This window comes from Ambystoma mexicanum, chromosome 11 (assembly GCF_040938575.1).
Source record: "Ambystoma mexicanum isolate Mex_15411 chromosome 11, UKY_AmexF1_1, whole genome shotgun sequence".
NCBI lineage: Eukaryota > Metazoa > Chordata > Amphibia > Caudata > Ambystomatidae > Ambystoma > Ambystoma mexicanum.
Window position 1 is genome coordinate 475,830,539 of NC_090934.1, and position 16,668 is coordinate 475,847,206.

General features: G+C 43.4%; 1 protein-coding gene across 2 annotated transcripts in view; it reads right to left on the bottom strand.

The window, feature by feature from the left end:
- The window catches only part of ACCS (1-aminocyclopropane-1-carboxylate synthase homolog (inactive)), a 1,238,632-nt gene that overhangs the window by 376,154 nt on the left and 845,810 nt on the right, over positions 1-16,668 (bottom strand). For both annotated transcript variants that reach the window (XM_069623318.1, XM_069623319.1), the window contains exon 12: positions 16,417-16,462. In XM_069623318.1, the coding sequence (XP_069479419.1) occupies positions 16,417-16,462 (46 nt within the window). The remainder of the gene's footprint in view (positions 1-16,416; positions 16,463-16,668) is intronic.

Here is a 16,668-nt window from a genome sequence, read left to right on the forward strand (position 1 = left end):
CCACTGCAAAGCGTGGAGTTCTTTTTCGTTCCCTGGAGGGGGCGGAGACCACTCGCGACCACGTGACCTATCACGTGAGTGAAATCTTCGTGAAAACGCACCCGCGTTCAGGCGAGCGCTGTGTTTGCTCAATACAAACAAAACCAGCTGCTGCACTAACGTGTAATTTGGAGGCAACGAGGCTACAGGGTTAGCCACTGCAAAGCGTGGAGTTCTTTTTCGTTCCCTGGAGGGGGCGGAGACCACTCGCGACCACGTGACCTATCACGTGAGTGAAATCTTCGTGAAAACGCACCCGCGCTCACCCTCGCGGCGTTGAGCCCGGTAGGAGTAGAGGGCAAAGGCTGTTGTGCAGCTGTTAGGCACTGGTGGCGCACCGAGGGAGACTGCGGAGGTAATTCCCTCTTTGATCCCTCCAGGATTCCTAATCAAGCCAAACATCAAGTGCGGACTCAAACATCACGGTGCACGCACAGGTAATTCAGTCTACACTATTACTATGTGATCATTGAAAAATAGTTTATTTATTCTATATTTTTATAATTTCATTATAAAACGTGAGAGTGAGGAAGGCGAAGGTGACTGACCAGAACTAGACATTGCCTTAGTGCCAAAAGGCCAAGGTATCTCCCTAATCTTCTTATTGCCTACACTACCACTGTAATCTGCTGGCTATACTAGGCAAACCCTTTGGGAGTGTGGCAATAAGTTGCCTTAGCCCAAGGTAGCGGTGCTGCTCAAAAAGGCGGCTCCTTACCTATTCCCTTCCTTGGACTTGAACTGAGCTAAGAAAGGAGCTATAACTAGTCCTATCTTGGCTAAGAGAATGCCGGGTAAGGCAACAAACCGAAATAAAATGGCAAGGGGGAGGAAACCTTATGGCCTACGATCTAATAAAGGACCTATAGCGGACTTGAGCAAAACCCCTTTTGTGGAAAATGGTGATATAAACGACGCAGGAGGCAAAGAGGTGGTCCCCCTAAAGGGCCCCCTGGATGCATATTTTCCCAGTAAACCACAGGAGGGAAGGCATACGATTGACCCGAAAAAAGGGAATACGCCCCAAATAGAGGGAGAAGGTAGTTATCTACCATTGGATCTTGATAATGACTCTCTGTTACAGTTGTGCTATGCCCTTCAGGAGCGAGTGGGTACACAAGAGGGGAAACAAATGGAGGAAAAAGCCGGAGGGTCCCCTGTCCTTAGTGATTTTATACCGGTCACCCCGGCGCCAAGAGGAACCACTTTGCCGATCTTGGAGAAATTGGCTAAAACACCACTGTTGGGGGATGAGGAACACCCCATTCTTGTTTCCTTTGCCACACAAACAGACCCTCTCCTGTCATCTCCCTCACCATCTATCATCCCTGTATCTATATCAAGGGATCCACGTTTATCAGCTAGTCCAAACATGGCCTTCGATTCTGGAAACTCTGTACATGATATTGCACCACCAGACTATAGTACGCATGAAACATCACAAACTGGGAATTCAACTTTGCCATCAAAATATTGCTAAAACTCTGTGGCAGGATCCACGAAGATCAAAAAGCCCAGGGGAGAGTGGTCTTGGCTCTCCACAAACTGCTGAGTGTCTCTAACAAATCACCAATCATCTCTTGCATTGATTTACGGGAACTACCACCCACTGCTATACCTCCAAAGGGACGGGGAAAGATAAGCCTAAGACCAACATTAGATAAAGAAACTACGACGGAGGAGGAACATGGATATCCTCCTGTGGGGGAGGGGGTGGTGGAAAATAGAACACAGCCCTCCAGAAAACAGAGAAGACAGACAAAGAAAGCTGAGGAAAGAACTAACAACTCCCCCCCGCCCCGAAACTCTACCCCGCGGCCACTGGTTAAAAATTTATCTAAAAAACAACGTAAACGGGTGGCCAGAAGGAAACGAAGATCGGCCCAAACAGTGGGCACATTAACCAGCTGGCTAATGGAGGAACAACTGGGACAACCCAATCAGCACTCGGAAGCCCAGATGTCAAACTGCTCAGAATTAGGAGCAGGGCTACAAAACTCTGTATCTATACCCAAGCAGGCAACTGAGGCTGCTGTACCGACCCCTTCTCCCCCCCACACATTCCTACCAAAACCCCTTGTGTGGAGAGCAGGGGGCCTTTGAGCCTGGAAAAACTGGACATTAAATTGGACATTAAAAACGTTACCATAGCGCCCATTGAGGGCGAAAAAAAGGGCATTCAATTAAATAGATCTGCACTCTTCGCTCTTCTCTCAAAAATTCCATCACTGAGGATACTAAATAATAGCGATGTCAGCTTTGTTGAACCCTCGCTTCAAAAAGGAGTAAAATTAACCACAATTCATTGCTGCTTACCAGAGACAGCTGCCATGATAAGGGCAAACTGGTTGTCCCTAGAATATCTGGGATACAAATTAGACGTACCCATACCTACTGCTGCGATGGAGGAAAAATGTCAGAAATGCTCTTGCGCTTGTACCTCTGGTGCAGCTGGATCAACAACATCAAAGGCTGTTCAAAGACTCAGTGATGAACAAGGTTGGGAATGGCTGCAAGGAATGATAGACCAGAAGAAAAGGGAATGAACTTTTACCATCACTAGTTGGAATACGAGGGGACATAGCCATTGGATAAATGAGGGAGCCTCTTGTAATATCCTATTAGCTGCGGACATATTCTTACTACAAGAAACCTGGGTAACTTTTGATTTGGTGTTCGATGGCTATACCATATTTCAATGTATGGCAGTAAGGGGAGATAGGGGTAGACCGAAAGGGGGTCTCCTAATTGGTGTAAAGTCCTCATACAACCCGAAACTGATTTACCAGGACAGCCCAGGAGGTAATGTCCTGGCGATTGAAATAAACCCTCCGGGTGGTTGGGCAGGTTGTAATGAGGTCCTGATCATCAATATCTACGACCCGCCGGGTGAGCAGAACACAGAAATCATTGGAGATAAATTGGACACCATATTGTCTGCTTGGTACACTGGGGATAAAAAGCCAGCGGTGATACTTTGTGGAGATCTAAATGCTAAATGTGTTGATTTGGAAGGGTGTGGGAACTACCGTCATGTCCAGAATATATGTGATATACCCCTATCGAAGAGTAATAACAAAGGAAGCCTCTGGTTGGACATTATTAGAGAATGGAACTTGACCATCCTAAATGGTCGTACTAGGGGAGATATACCTGGGAAAGTCTCCTGGGCTGTTGGGGAAAAGAGCTCGTTTCTGGACTATGTGGCCGTATCGGAGTGTATCCTCTCATATGTCATGCATTTAGACATCATGTTGAACGACTTTAGTGATCATGGATCCATCAAACTGGTAGTAGAGGGTGGAGGGGACAGTATAAAGGTGGATGCCTGTAAAGATTTGGCTTCTAACGTTGCGGGTAACAAGATTAGATGGACACATAGATATATTGAAAAAATGATCTCCATCTCCTTCCCTAGTGATAAGACCATTAAGCAACTAATGTGGGGTAAGAGTCCTGAGGAAATTGAAACTTGGATTACCTATTTAACACACTCACTCTTTAAAGCTAACCCTACCCCGATGATAAGTTGGAAGAGTGGGGGCACTCGAACATTTGATGCTAATATCAGAGACCAGAAACGCCTTATGCGAAGAGCTTTAAGATCCGTAAGAGCACACAAAACTTCTACTCCCGAGGTGGACACATTTACTTTGGAGACCTTAAAGATAAAACGTAATTATCACAATTGGCTAAAAAGGTACCGCCAGACTCAAAAAAGAAGTAAATGGCAAAAATTTGCTGAAGCTCTTTGCAGTAAAAATAGCCGCAAGATCTGGCAAATATTGGCAAAGGCGGGGGGAGAACAGAAGTTGAAGGTCCTAAACCCCATCCAGGGAGAAAAATGGGTAGATTATATTTCAAACAAATTCTTCAGAGAGAATATGACCAATACACAAAGCACTATGGGGTTGCAAACTTGGCCCCTCCCCCTGAGCTATAGGTGTATAAAACAGGCTATACTGAATTTAAAATCATCCAATGCCCCAGGCCCTAATGGACTTGCTAATGTGGTATTGAAGCAGGACCCACATAATTGGGCACAGATACTACTCACATTAAATTCAAGGATTTGTAGATCTAGCCAAATTCCTTCTTCTTGGAAGAAGTCTGTATTAATACCTATATACAAAAAGGGGGAGCGTACTCTACCGGACAATTATCGCTTACTCTCAATGCTGGATGTGAGCAGCAAAATCTTTAGCACGCTGGTCCTTAAAGAGATTGAAAATTGGGTTTCTGAAAGGCAGATCTTGCATTATGCCCAAACTGGCTTTAGACCCGAAGCAGGCACTACCCATAACATCAGGGTCCTAGACATGCTAATAAATAACACCATGAGCTGTAAGGATGCCACACTCTTCATTCTGTTTGTAGACTTCACAAGTGCTTTCGATCTGGTGGATCGGGATACCCTGTGGTGTAAGCTAAAAGATATGGACTGCCCACACTGGATCGTAGATATTCTGATAGCCCTGCATAGTAATACCGTAACAAGGGTCCGCCTTAATGACCGAGGGGAGGTAACCAAAGAGATTTGTACCAACATAGGAGTAAAGCAGGGATGCGTAACGGCTCCTATGCCATTTAATTTATATATAGCAGACCTGGCATCAAAATCAAACTGCCCTCCTAAATTGAAGGATACCCCACTTACGGGTATGCTATATGCAGATGACTTAATTCTATTTGACCGGACACTATCCGGTATCAATACTCTACTAAATGAACTACAGGAATATTCTGCTAAACTGGGTCTTGTTATTAACTTGGAAAAAACAAAAATAATGGCTATTGCAAGAAAAGGGCCAAGACGTTCGGGCATTGATACTAACTTGGGAACCATTGCACTGGTGAAGCAATACCCATATCTGGGGCTGGATTTTATGGCCTTATCAGACTATGAAGCCATTATTAGAAACAAAAAAACACGAGCTAAATTGCTTACCCTTCAGGCATGTAGATTTGCTAAGGGGACTGCGGGCTTTAGTATGGCTGGTATTATGAAGTTGTACATGCAGTGCTTTGTCCCTGATGTACTATATGGCCTGGAGGCCTTAGCAATGCAGGACTTGACGTGGCTAAACATTCTAGAGGGACACTACTGGCGCTCTGTTTTTGGCCTGGGACCTTCTTGTTCAGTACAGTATCTAAGATTGGAACTGGGTCTTGTCTCCCTGAGTGGGATGGCACTGCGCGCGAGAGGCTCCTTCTACTTGAAAGCGTTAGCCAACCCATGTTGTAAATTGCTCAAACTGACAGGGCAAAGCTTTGATCTGGAAAAACATCCTAGGGGTGGGTCTTATAAACAGTTGAATCAATCACTGTTTATGGAGATTGACTGGCCCTATGAAAAGTTAAAACACTTACCGTTTATTCACCAGAAAAGAGCATTCCAAGATAAGCTGAACAAGTGGGACTGGTGTTTGAATGTGGAGCATTTAGCCACCCTAAAAGGGTATGAGGCAGTACTTCATGTCACCCACAGATATCTTAGACCCCAGGTGTATCTCTTGCTCACCCCGGCACCTGATGTTAGACGCTTTTTGCTACAGTTAAGAACTAACCAGCTCCCGGTGCTTACCATAATTGGTCCAAGGCTAAAAATCCCTCGTGAATCCAGAACATGTAGAATATGTAAGAAAATAGGAGTTCTGGAATCGGCACGGCATGTATTAACACTTTGCCCAAAATTGGGACTGCTATATATGAATTCATATGAAAAATGGGTCCACAACCTTGAGGCAATAAAAGATGAGTTCTTTTGGTATGGATGTCTGAATCCAGTCACTTTAGGCCTTCAGTTAGCTCTCTTTAGGGTATGGAACCATGTGAAGCCTTTACTTCAGTGAAAACCTTATCACTTTAGTAACAAAGTGATACTTAATGGTTTCTTCTACACACTGTTGTATTGGGATGGGGAATTCCCAATAACTATAGGTGCCTACCTGTTAGTGTAACTCACCCACCTTAAACCATAACTTATCAAACTCCTCTACGTGGCTGTTCTGTGATGTTTCTGTACTTTTAATTATATTTTATATTTTATTCTTATATCTTATATTTTTATATGATTGAGTTGATCTTTTTTGTTTATGCTCTGTTTATGTTTTGTTTGTACTTTGAGATGTATATACGTTCTTGGGATGTATATACCTATGAGTTGTGTAAAACCCAATTTTTGGATTGTATCACAATAAAGTATATATATATTGAAGGCAAACCCTTTAAAGGGATAAAGTGGGCCATTTTGGAGAATAGGTCCACAATTACAAGGATTGTGTTGTAACCAGCACAAGGAGGCAGATCTGTTATAAAGTCCATTGACAGGGTGTGCCATGGTGCCGGTGGAATATCCAAGGGTTGAAGTAGGCCGGCTGGCCTTTTCTTTTGAGCCTTGTTTTGGGCGCAAATTCCACAAGACAGTACAAAAGACTTTATGTCTTTTCTCCAAGAAGGCCACCAGAAGTGGCGTTTGATTTTTTCCTCCGTTTTAGCGATACCAGGGTGTCCTTCCATTAAAGATTCATGATGATGGGCAATAAAAAGTTCTTGCAATTCTTTGCTTGGCAGAAACAACCGCTCCTGGAAGTAGGGTAAGTCATCCTTAACGGTGTAATGAGGACCCTTTTGACTCCATTCCAGTAAGGTTGAAGAGTCTAGAAGTTGTTTTACTTGCGTTTGGATATCCTCAATAGATTGCAATGAAGTTAAGCCTAAGATTCTTTGCTCAGGTATGATGGGCACAGGTTCTAAGCTCGAATTAGGTTCTTCCATGCCAATCCGGGATAAGGCGTCTGCTTTTCCATTCTTGCAGCCAGGGCAATAGGAAATTACAAAATCAAATTCCGCAAAGAATAGAGCCCATCGGAGTTGTCGTGAAGATTGCGCTTTGGCCGTCTTTAAATACTGTAAGTTTCTGTGGTCCGTAATTACGGTGATGGTGTGTCTTTCCCCGAAAAGGTAGTGACGCCAAGCCTTGAAAGCAGATTTGATGGCCAGTAACTCTTTATCGGTAATTGCGTAGTTGATTTCAGGAGGAGAACATTTTCTGGACCAAAAGGCCACTGGGTGTAGTTGGTTAGTTTTTGGGTCTCTTTGCGACAGGACAGCTCCCATGGCCGAACTGGAAGCATCGGTTTCCACTATGTACGGGAGATCTGGGTGCGGGTGCTTCAATACAGGTGCAGAGGTGAATTTGGTTTTCAGGTCCTGGAAGGCTTGTTCGGCCTCAGGAGTCCATTCGAAGCGTTTGTTTTTCTTTAGGAGAGCGGTGATGGGTTGGACTGTTCGGGAAAATTCCGGGATGAATCTTCGATAGAAATTGGCAAAGCCGAGCATGCTCTGAACTCCCTTCACCGAGCTTGGAGATGGCCATTTGAGGATGGCGTCCACCTTTCGCGAGTCCATTCGGACTCCTTGAGGTGTCAGGATGAATCCGAGAAACTCAACTTCTGTGGTATGAAAAACGCATTTTTCGAGTTTTGCAAATAGTCTGTGCTTGCGCAGTTTCTCAAGAACTGCCCTAACATGTTTTCTGTGATCAGATTCTGAAGAAGAGTACACCAGGATGTCGTCAATGTAAACAATGACGCAGACATCGATAAGTTCCCGAAGAACATCATTCATAAAGTACTGAAAGGCGGCAGGTGCATTGCACAAACCGAAGGGCATCACCTGATATTCGAAGAGCCCAAATTTGGTGCGGAATGCAGTCTTCCATTCGTCGCCTTCTTTTATGCGCACCAGGTGATAAGCTCCTCGGAGATCTAACTTGGTGTACACACACGCGTCTTTCACCTGGTCGATAAGCTCAGGGATCAAGGGCAGAGGATAACGATTATTAATCGTTATTTGATTTAGGGCGCAATAGTCTATACACGTTCTAAGGTCGCCTTCTTTTTTTGGCACGAAGAACAGAGCTGAAGAGACAGGAGACTTGGACGGGCGAATAAAACCATTGGCTAGGTACTGATCTAAATACTGACGCAAATGCAGGTTCTCAGGTTCCGTAAGAGTATAAATCCTACTACAAGGTAGTTGAGCATTGGGTACCAGATCGATCTGGCAATCATAAGACCGATGGGGAGGTAACGTGTTAGCCTGTTCTTTCTGAAAAATGTCTTGGAATTCTTGGTATTCTGACGGTAGCTGTACAGGGGTCGAAGTTGCTGTGGCTAGACCCATAGCTGGATTTCTTGGATAACAAGTTGGTTCACAATCAGGAAAACTTATCTTCTTTGCTCGCCAGTCCATTCTGGGATTATGTGTTTCTAACCAAGGAATTCCAAGAATTACTTGAAATTGTGGGGCCTTGATCACATCAAACACGATTGCTTCCCGATGTCCATCCTAACTCACCAGTGTCACTTCAACAGTGGAATGCGTTACAGGCCCTGAGGCTATTTCGGTTCCATCTACTCTAGTAATGACATCTTGGGTTACTTTCGGGCGGAGAGGAAGCTTAATCCTGGAAGCCAATTCACGGTCTATGTAATTTCCAATAGCTCCACTGTCGATGTATGCTTTTATAGCATGCAACTGCTGAGGCTGTTTTGGGTCCACGAGCACCATTGGCATGACAAAATGCGAGGTCAAAGAGTTAGTTTTCAAGCTCGGCAAGCGGACCCCTACGCTTGCCGGGCTTGGTCGTTTCCCGAATCAGGTGTCACTAATTCGTTATCAGTAGCTCCAACCACCTTCTTAAGTGGTTTAACTGGACAATTTCGAAGAAAGTGACCGGAAGTCCCGCAATACAGACAAAGTTGCATTTGCCGCCTTCTCTCTCGTTCTTTCTGCGTTAATGGTCCTTTAATACCACCGATTTGCATAGGTTCAGATACGTCGGTACTCTTGGAGGTAGCGTGGGTTTTGATCGGTGCTCGGTTTTCATACTTGAACCGATCTGCTTTTCTATTTTGAAGTCTGTGATCAAGTTGAACCACCAAGTCAATGTAGTCTGCGCAGACCGGGGGTGGGTTTACTATCTGAGCTAGAACATCCTTAAGCTCTCCGCGCAGGCCTCGATGAAACTATGTGATCCTTTTGCTTTCTGGCCATCCAGTTTCCACAACCAGTCTATTAAAGGTGGCTATGTAGGACGGAAGATCCTGATTACCTTGTCGTAAGGATAGCAGTTTGTTATCAAGGGCCTGTCCTTGAGAGTGTCGAGCGAACAATCTTTCCATGCTGGCCTGGAAGCCCTGAAAATTCTGGAGAATGGGATCATCCTGATTTACCAATGGAATAGACCAATTGGCAGCACTGCCACTGAGGTAAGATAGTATAAAGGCTACCTTGGTCTGGTCGTTAGGGAAGGCTCCGGGTCTGCATAGAAAGTGTAAACGACATTGGTTCATAAAGACGGCATATTTCTTGGGATCCCCCGCAAAACGTTCAGGCGGGGCCAAAGGCATGTGTCCAGGTAGATTAATTTGTACCGGGTTACTCAAACCCATTGATGTGGAAATGTCTCCGGAATTAGGTAAAGGAGTGTGCCCTGCCTGGGCCTGTAATAACCTTTTGGCTAGGTCATCAGTTCTTTCCTTAGATAAGATCAGTTCTCTTTTGAGAGTGTTAGTCTCCTGGCGGGCTGAGTGCACCTCTGCCCGTAATTCCCCCAAAACCTGGGCCAGCTGGTCAGTCTCGGAAGTCTCCATAGCGCCCAGGTGGGAAATTGTGGGTAGGCTTCGCGTTCTGTAACGCTCACCTGATTCCCACAGAGGCGCAGGTCTGGCTTCAAGTGCTGATGCTTCTTCAATGGTGAAGCGCAGGATCTGGAGATGGACAGGAAGGGCCCTCTACTCTGGCTTCTCCGGCTCGCAGGAATATTCCCCTGTGCGTGAAAAGGGAGTATTACCTACTGACTGAGTTATGCTCAAGCCTCCCACTCTCTTCCAACCCTCCACGATACCCTTCCACGATTCCCCGTGAAGTCTCACCTTAGGGTCTGAAAGGACGAGCTCTCCATCCTGCTTCTGACGCAGGGGCTCGTTGAACCCAGTTACTTCACTGGATTGAGGTTGGATGGGAGTTCAGGTAAGCTTGATTATACTGGTAAGGCGCTGTAAAAGTTCTGTTGCAATTTCAAAAGTTCAAGCTTTAAATAATAATATTCATTGTCTTTTTTCAGGTGATGAATGAAGATTACTTTGGAGACTTCTTGCAACAAAGCGCTGATGTTGATGTCTTTTCCCCATAGGGGCCGGGGTTCGGAATGCCGGAGATATGGCGCCGACCCAAAGTGAAACGTGCAGTTCCAGTAAAGATCTGGTAAGTCCTAGATGAGCGCTCAGGTAATGTTTTTGCATTCGCTCATCTAATGTTTTTGTCTTTTTTCCCCATAGGGGCCGGGATCCTGCTTGGAAGCAGCAAGACCCGAAATGAAATGGGAATGACCCAACAGGCAAGTCTTAGAAGGAAACTGAGCTTTTCCTATTCCCTTTCTTCTCTCACCTCTTATTCTTGTCTTTTTCTCTAGGCTCTGGGAAGTGGCTGTGTATCCGGATGATCGCTGCTGAAGATGGAGGTACCCAGGAAAGGTGAGTGAAATGCAGCGCTGCAGCGATCGTAACGAAATGCTTTTAAAAATGATGTCTTCCCTTTCAGGATCGTCGGTGATGTCTCCGTGGTGCAGATTAGCTGGTAGGTCTCTTGTCTCCCTTTGCAGGTGACCCAGGATGCTGACAGGCGTGGCTGAAGTCCAGATGCAGGAGCTGACACGGTGAGCATCCAGCTGCGGGGAGCAGAACAACGCGAAGCGTGAGTTGCTGATCGGGTGTGGTTTAAATAGCTTTGGAAGAAGTTCCAAGTGTGTATCCTTCCTCCGATCAGGTATGTATCCTTCCCCGACCACACCCGGGTGGAAAGTAGTCCCACAGGTAAAGTAGTTCCTATTCAGGCCTCAAGAGGGCCTGGATGTGGCAGCATGGTCTGCATCAGGTAAATGCACATTAAAACACTTGAACACATGTCTAGCTCTATGAGCCTGGCGCCTAAGGCGCCAGGACAGAGGTCCAACATGAGCCTGGCGCCTAAGGCGCCAGGACTGCGTCCAAAGGGCCCCAGCTTGGGCCCGCTGGCACTCCCCTGGGGGAAATGATGCCTGCCTCTGGGGTTGCTGGGTCGGACCTGGCTCCTTGGAGGTAGGCATCATGACAACAGTGCAAAGTCATATTATGATAAAAAGACGTCAGTAAAGGAATATTGTGTGGGCGATCAGGTTTATAAATTTAATTTTGGACAAGGTAAACAGAAAAATTCCAAATTTCTAGCAGCCTGGCAGGGGCCATATCGAATTATAGATAAGGTCTCTACTGTGGTCAATAAAATTTTGAAGACTGAAGGTGAAACAGCAACAGAACAGTTTGTTCACGTGAATCAAATTAAACTATGTCACCCCAAACATGAGATTAAACAACTTGAGCGTGTAGAAACAGATAAAGTCCCTTGCACATAAAAAGGTAAAGTAAATGGGTCTAGTCAATAGTAGTGGCAGAGTAGTTAAATAAAGATGGTTGATTATGATAATGGCACATAAACACTGTAATATATGTAAATAGATCTATAAAAAAAATGGAAGCTAAAATGTATGGAATTGGTGTGAAAATGTATTAAACATTGAATGCTGTTTTATGTATGTTTGTTTTCTCTTTAACCTATGTTTAATTTCAGAAGGCGAGAGAAAAGGGACGAAATGTTTTGCAAAGCATGTTTTATTTTTGGCAAAAGGGTGAAGTTAGTATTGTGCTATGTACTTAATTTATTTCTTTTCTATTTGATTTAGAATATTAACATATTTGTACTTGGAGGACACGGGACCAGAGGCCACCGGAGACGATGGAGTCCTGGAGCTCATGTGGACGGATTCCGGAGAAGCCCCGGAAGGGGGCGAAGATCAAGGCTGCAAAGCGATCAGCATTGAAGATGACGCCAACAATATGAATAATTATGTTGATGTTCGGAGGGAACTTCAAAAATTCAGAAGCGCAGGTTGTCATTGAACCTGGACCAGCATCTGGTATTACGGTAGAAGAAGCACCAGGATTCATCATGAGTGATAGAAGGATGATTTTCTAGAACATTTATATAGCATTGAATCCTGATATTTTGATAGAAAAACATTTTAACAACACTGGAATTAAAGCTGAGCAGACTAAAGAGTGGCTGGAAATAAGAAAAGAGGACGCTAAGCAGTCAATAAGAGATATATTGATGTAATTGGAGAACACATTTGTGAATTCAGCAGACATTAAGAAGAGGAGAGGAAAAAGAGGTCCAGTGATGCTTGCGATCTCATTGGTAATGTCTATAGTTGGAGCCATAATAGGTACCACGATATCAACAGCCAATGCCATTCCAGTAGGGACGCTGAGTTCTAAAGCACAACAACTGAGTGTTGACCTAGAAATAATACAAAAAACATTAGATGGGATTAGAGGGGGATTGGATGAACAAGTAAGGTTCATAAATGAAACTGCGATCATATTAAATTAACAAGCGGATGTGATGCAACGGGCAACTAAGCTGATTATTAAGAGTGAGATTTTTAATATAATGAGTCCTGTTGATAGACTATTAACGAATTATATGAGAGAAGTTCAAACTGCAATTTCACAATTGATTCAAGGACATATACCATTGTACTTTGTTTCACATGATATTATTCATCAAATGATAGAAAAGTTGACTAGGAGGGAGATTGATGTGATACAGGTAAAAATTGCATTTGAAATGGGTAATGCAATGCCATTATATGTACTTGGATAGGCTGGAAATTGGGTTCTTACTATGCATCCCATATGTAGCTCCTGAACTTATTTATCAAACCAAGTGGGTACACAATGTGGGATTTTGGCAAGAGGAAAAATTTATTAAGATTAAAACTCCAGAAGTGGTGGCATTTCAGTCATGGGAGCCTGAAGTTTACTTGATACCAAACTTGGAAACGTGTGTCAAATTTAAAGAACAAAATTATATGTGCCCAGGTAAACCGTTTGTTCCTGATGCTACAGACGCTATTTGTGGTTTGAAATCTGACCCAAGTATATCAGAAGGATGTGAAGTGATCATTAGCAATATGGGGAGTGAAGAATTAGCAAAGGCTAAAATGGTCAAAGGTAAATGGTTGATCAGCACCTGTTTAAAAAACCTGACAGTAGTACACTTAAATCATGGAACATATGTGGTTAAACAGGTGAAATATAATGTCTTTTACTTACAGGTTCCAAAGGATACAATTGTGTCGATTGGAGGGTTAACATTATTTCATGTTACGAATGACATTTGGGAAAGCCAAGTAGAAAACATTATATTTTTTCAAAGGGATGCATTTCCAATAGACCCAGACCTAGAATTCTTATTAAATCATAAAGAGAAACACGTAGTGAAAATGAATCTAAGAAAGAACAACATTACTGTTAGTAACCTGGGTATAATAGAAGTGGAAAGATTTAATTGGGGAACCTGGGGGGAACGCTCTATAGTGGGTTTAGCTGTCCTGGTGCTAATAAATGGAGAATGGTTGATTGTTTTATCAGTAAAAATGAAGATGTTGCTCATGTTAGTGGCTACAACGGGGAGAGAAAGAAATCCAAACACGCATACATTTTAAAAAAGAAGAAAGGGAGCAAGTTGGATTTCTTCCAATTGTGCCAAAATTCTCAGAAAAGAGGAGGGGATATGTAGGATTATTTAGCGTGTTTTGGGAGCACAGCACCATTGCATGGGATTAATGTATTGCTATAATGTGGTACAGCAAGCCATGTGTTGCCAATGTGACATGGACATGTAAATGAAGACAGGCTACTCAGTCAAAAACACAGCAATTTTTATCACATTGAAAAACGCATTTTTTTTTCTTCTCTCTCACCTGAAATGCCTCTGTTGCAGGAGACACATTAGAGGATTAATGAACTAATATAATTAACAGTACTAACATGATTCTAATCAAATAACATCATAATGTGTTCTCCAGTGCCAAATGAGGTGGAAAAGACAGGCTCTGAAAGTCATTTTAAACATGCACTTGGATTCATTTTTTTTTCTTCTGTTCACTGTGTTAGCTGGATGCGAAATCTGCATGCCAGGAAATGAGTAGATACAGTTTCTAAACCGTATAAGCCAAGCCATTGTTGAAAGAGGAGGATAGATTATTTTGTATTTTGATTGGTGACACGTCACCTTAAGGGCTGTAACAGAGGTTTCCTGAAGAATCTCTTAATCTGCCATCAGGCCCCAAGGACACACATCTGTTACATTGTGAAAGGAGTGCCTGTGGTAACAAAGGCAACCCAGCCTGATAGAACGTTGACCTCGAACAGTCCTACATTCAGGAATGTAAATGTGACCTTTGACCTGCCCTGTTGCCAGAGAAAGGCAGTTGCTGGGGGTAGTCAGGTGACTGTGCCCAGCAAGGTCACATGGGTACAGTATGGTTTTTGGCATGCAGCATTTATAAAGATCGGACTAATTAGCAGAGCTCACCTTCTCAGTCCGGATTACCCATACTATTACTGAATCAATAAAATTAAAATTATTCAGGCTGTTATCTTCCTCCCAGATGACATTCTGTCACAGGGGTTAATTGACTTAGTGTTGTTAAGGGCCTTGGTGGAGTGAGGGATCAAAAAGGACTTGATGGCGTATACAGTTGGGGAGGCCTAGTCTACCTGACTATATGCGTCTTGTTATGTTTCAGATGCTTCTATGGATTTTAAGAGTGCAGGCATTTAGAGGCATCTCTGTCTTCTGGGGACTGTGGTGGATCTTGTGGCACCATCTGAGGCTCTTCCGGGGCCCATAGAGCAGAAGGCATAGTGCTGCTCCTCTTAGCCCTTGAAATAGTGATCCTTGACTTTGAGACTGATGACAGAGCTTCTCAACATCGAACTAGGTGATGAGCAATATCTCACTTTCAAGGTTTTCAATGTTGGGAGAGACCATTTTAAAGAGCATTTACATAAAAATGTTCAACTTCAAAGATCTTAACATTAAGGTTTTTGATGTTGGACAGCGACGCCTGTAATGTTTATTAGGCCATCAGAGCTGGTAACCTATGGTGCCTCAAACAAGGAAACCTCACTTATAAATGTATTATGAGGTTTAGCCCAAAGGCAAATGAATAGGAATAGGTGCCTGAGCTCGAAGAAGGGGACTGCCTCGTTTGTTTGTTTATTTTATTTATAGCGCGCACCAGACCCAAAGGTATCAGGGCGCAAGAATACTTTAAGCTTGCATGGTTACAGGTTGCGCGGTTACATAGTTACAGGTCAATACAACAATACAGGGTGTAATACGTATGCATATGCGTTCCCTCGGATGCATCACCTGTCATTTAAACACATAAAACAACATGTTTTGACACATTTCATGCTCCTATGTGGTGTGAGCATCCAGTTGGCACAACATGCATACATCAGGGTAATCCTCTCTAGAACAGTTCCCAACATAGGAAGCACCCTGTTTAAGAAGTAACAGTGTCATGCTAAGGAAAGGGTCTGACACACCAAATTAGAGTTAAAAACAAAGAAAACACCAAAGATGTCAAGTGAAGCTAAAATTTCACTTCTGAAAAAAGTTTTACTGCGAAAAAAGCTGTAGAGACTGGCCAGAGCAGCAAAAGTAACCGGCGAAACTGCATTATGGAATCCTAGTGTGGATGTAGGTGTCAGGAGCGCCCGATATTATCACAACCCGTGTTTTCATGATTGTAGGTTAGGATAATGATGATCCTCCAGTCCTGTCCTACATGGGAGGCATAACCACTGTTTTTACCCACCCCTCCATACCCTCACCCCAGCCATCTCTGCCTTTTTTACACCAAAATGTGTGAATACTAACAAATTGCACTGTTAGGAATATGTACTTGAAAATGCAATTTTTACAAATGTTGGCATGAAAAATACAGCACACCATTATTGTAGTTTGGCTGCATTAAAGTGACAATCTTACTTGTGTACAGGCGCATTATAAATGCCACATCATATCATATCTCATTGCCTGTTTAATCATTCTAGTTTGTCTGTGGGGGGCATAGACAATTCCAAAAGAAGCAAAACTGTTTTTTTTATGGAGGAACTAGACAAATAAATAATCAAAAAAGCTAGATAGACAATATTTATAGTTGTTTTTAAAATTTCTGTTTTCTTTATTGTGCTTGCTGGGATATTTAGTGTTTATGAATATTAATGAAGTTCCTACCAAAGATAATCCCTCTTGCTGATGCTTACTCCATATCATCTCAGGAACCACTATTACATTTATTTTCCATTTATTGGTGCCAAATTTAACAGTAAGCTCAAACAAAAAATGGATATCTGTACAGTGAGGAAAGGGACACGGTAGCAGGAGAAGGGAGAACAGACAAAAACCACTCACCTTGCCGATTCCCCACATCACATGTGTTCTCATAGGATCAGGAAGTCTGCATAAGGCAAAATGTAGAAGATATGTCAATTTCACAACAAGTAGCGGTACAGTCAGTTTCTAAACAGAGCCTCATTGGGGCACTTTTTGAGGCCAATGACGGCGGATCACTGAAAGCATAGACATGTAGTAGAAGACAGCCATCAGGACGAGGCAAGGAGAACACACCAATCAAGTTACAATTTAGAAACATTGCAATCTCAA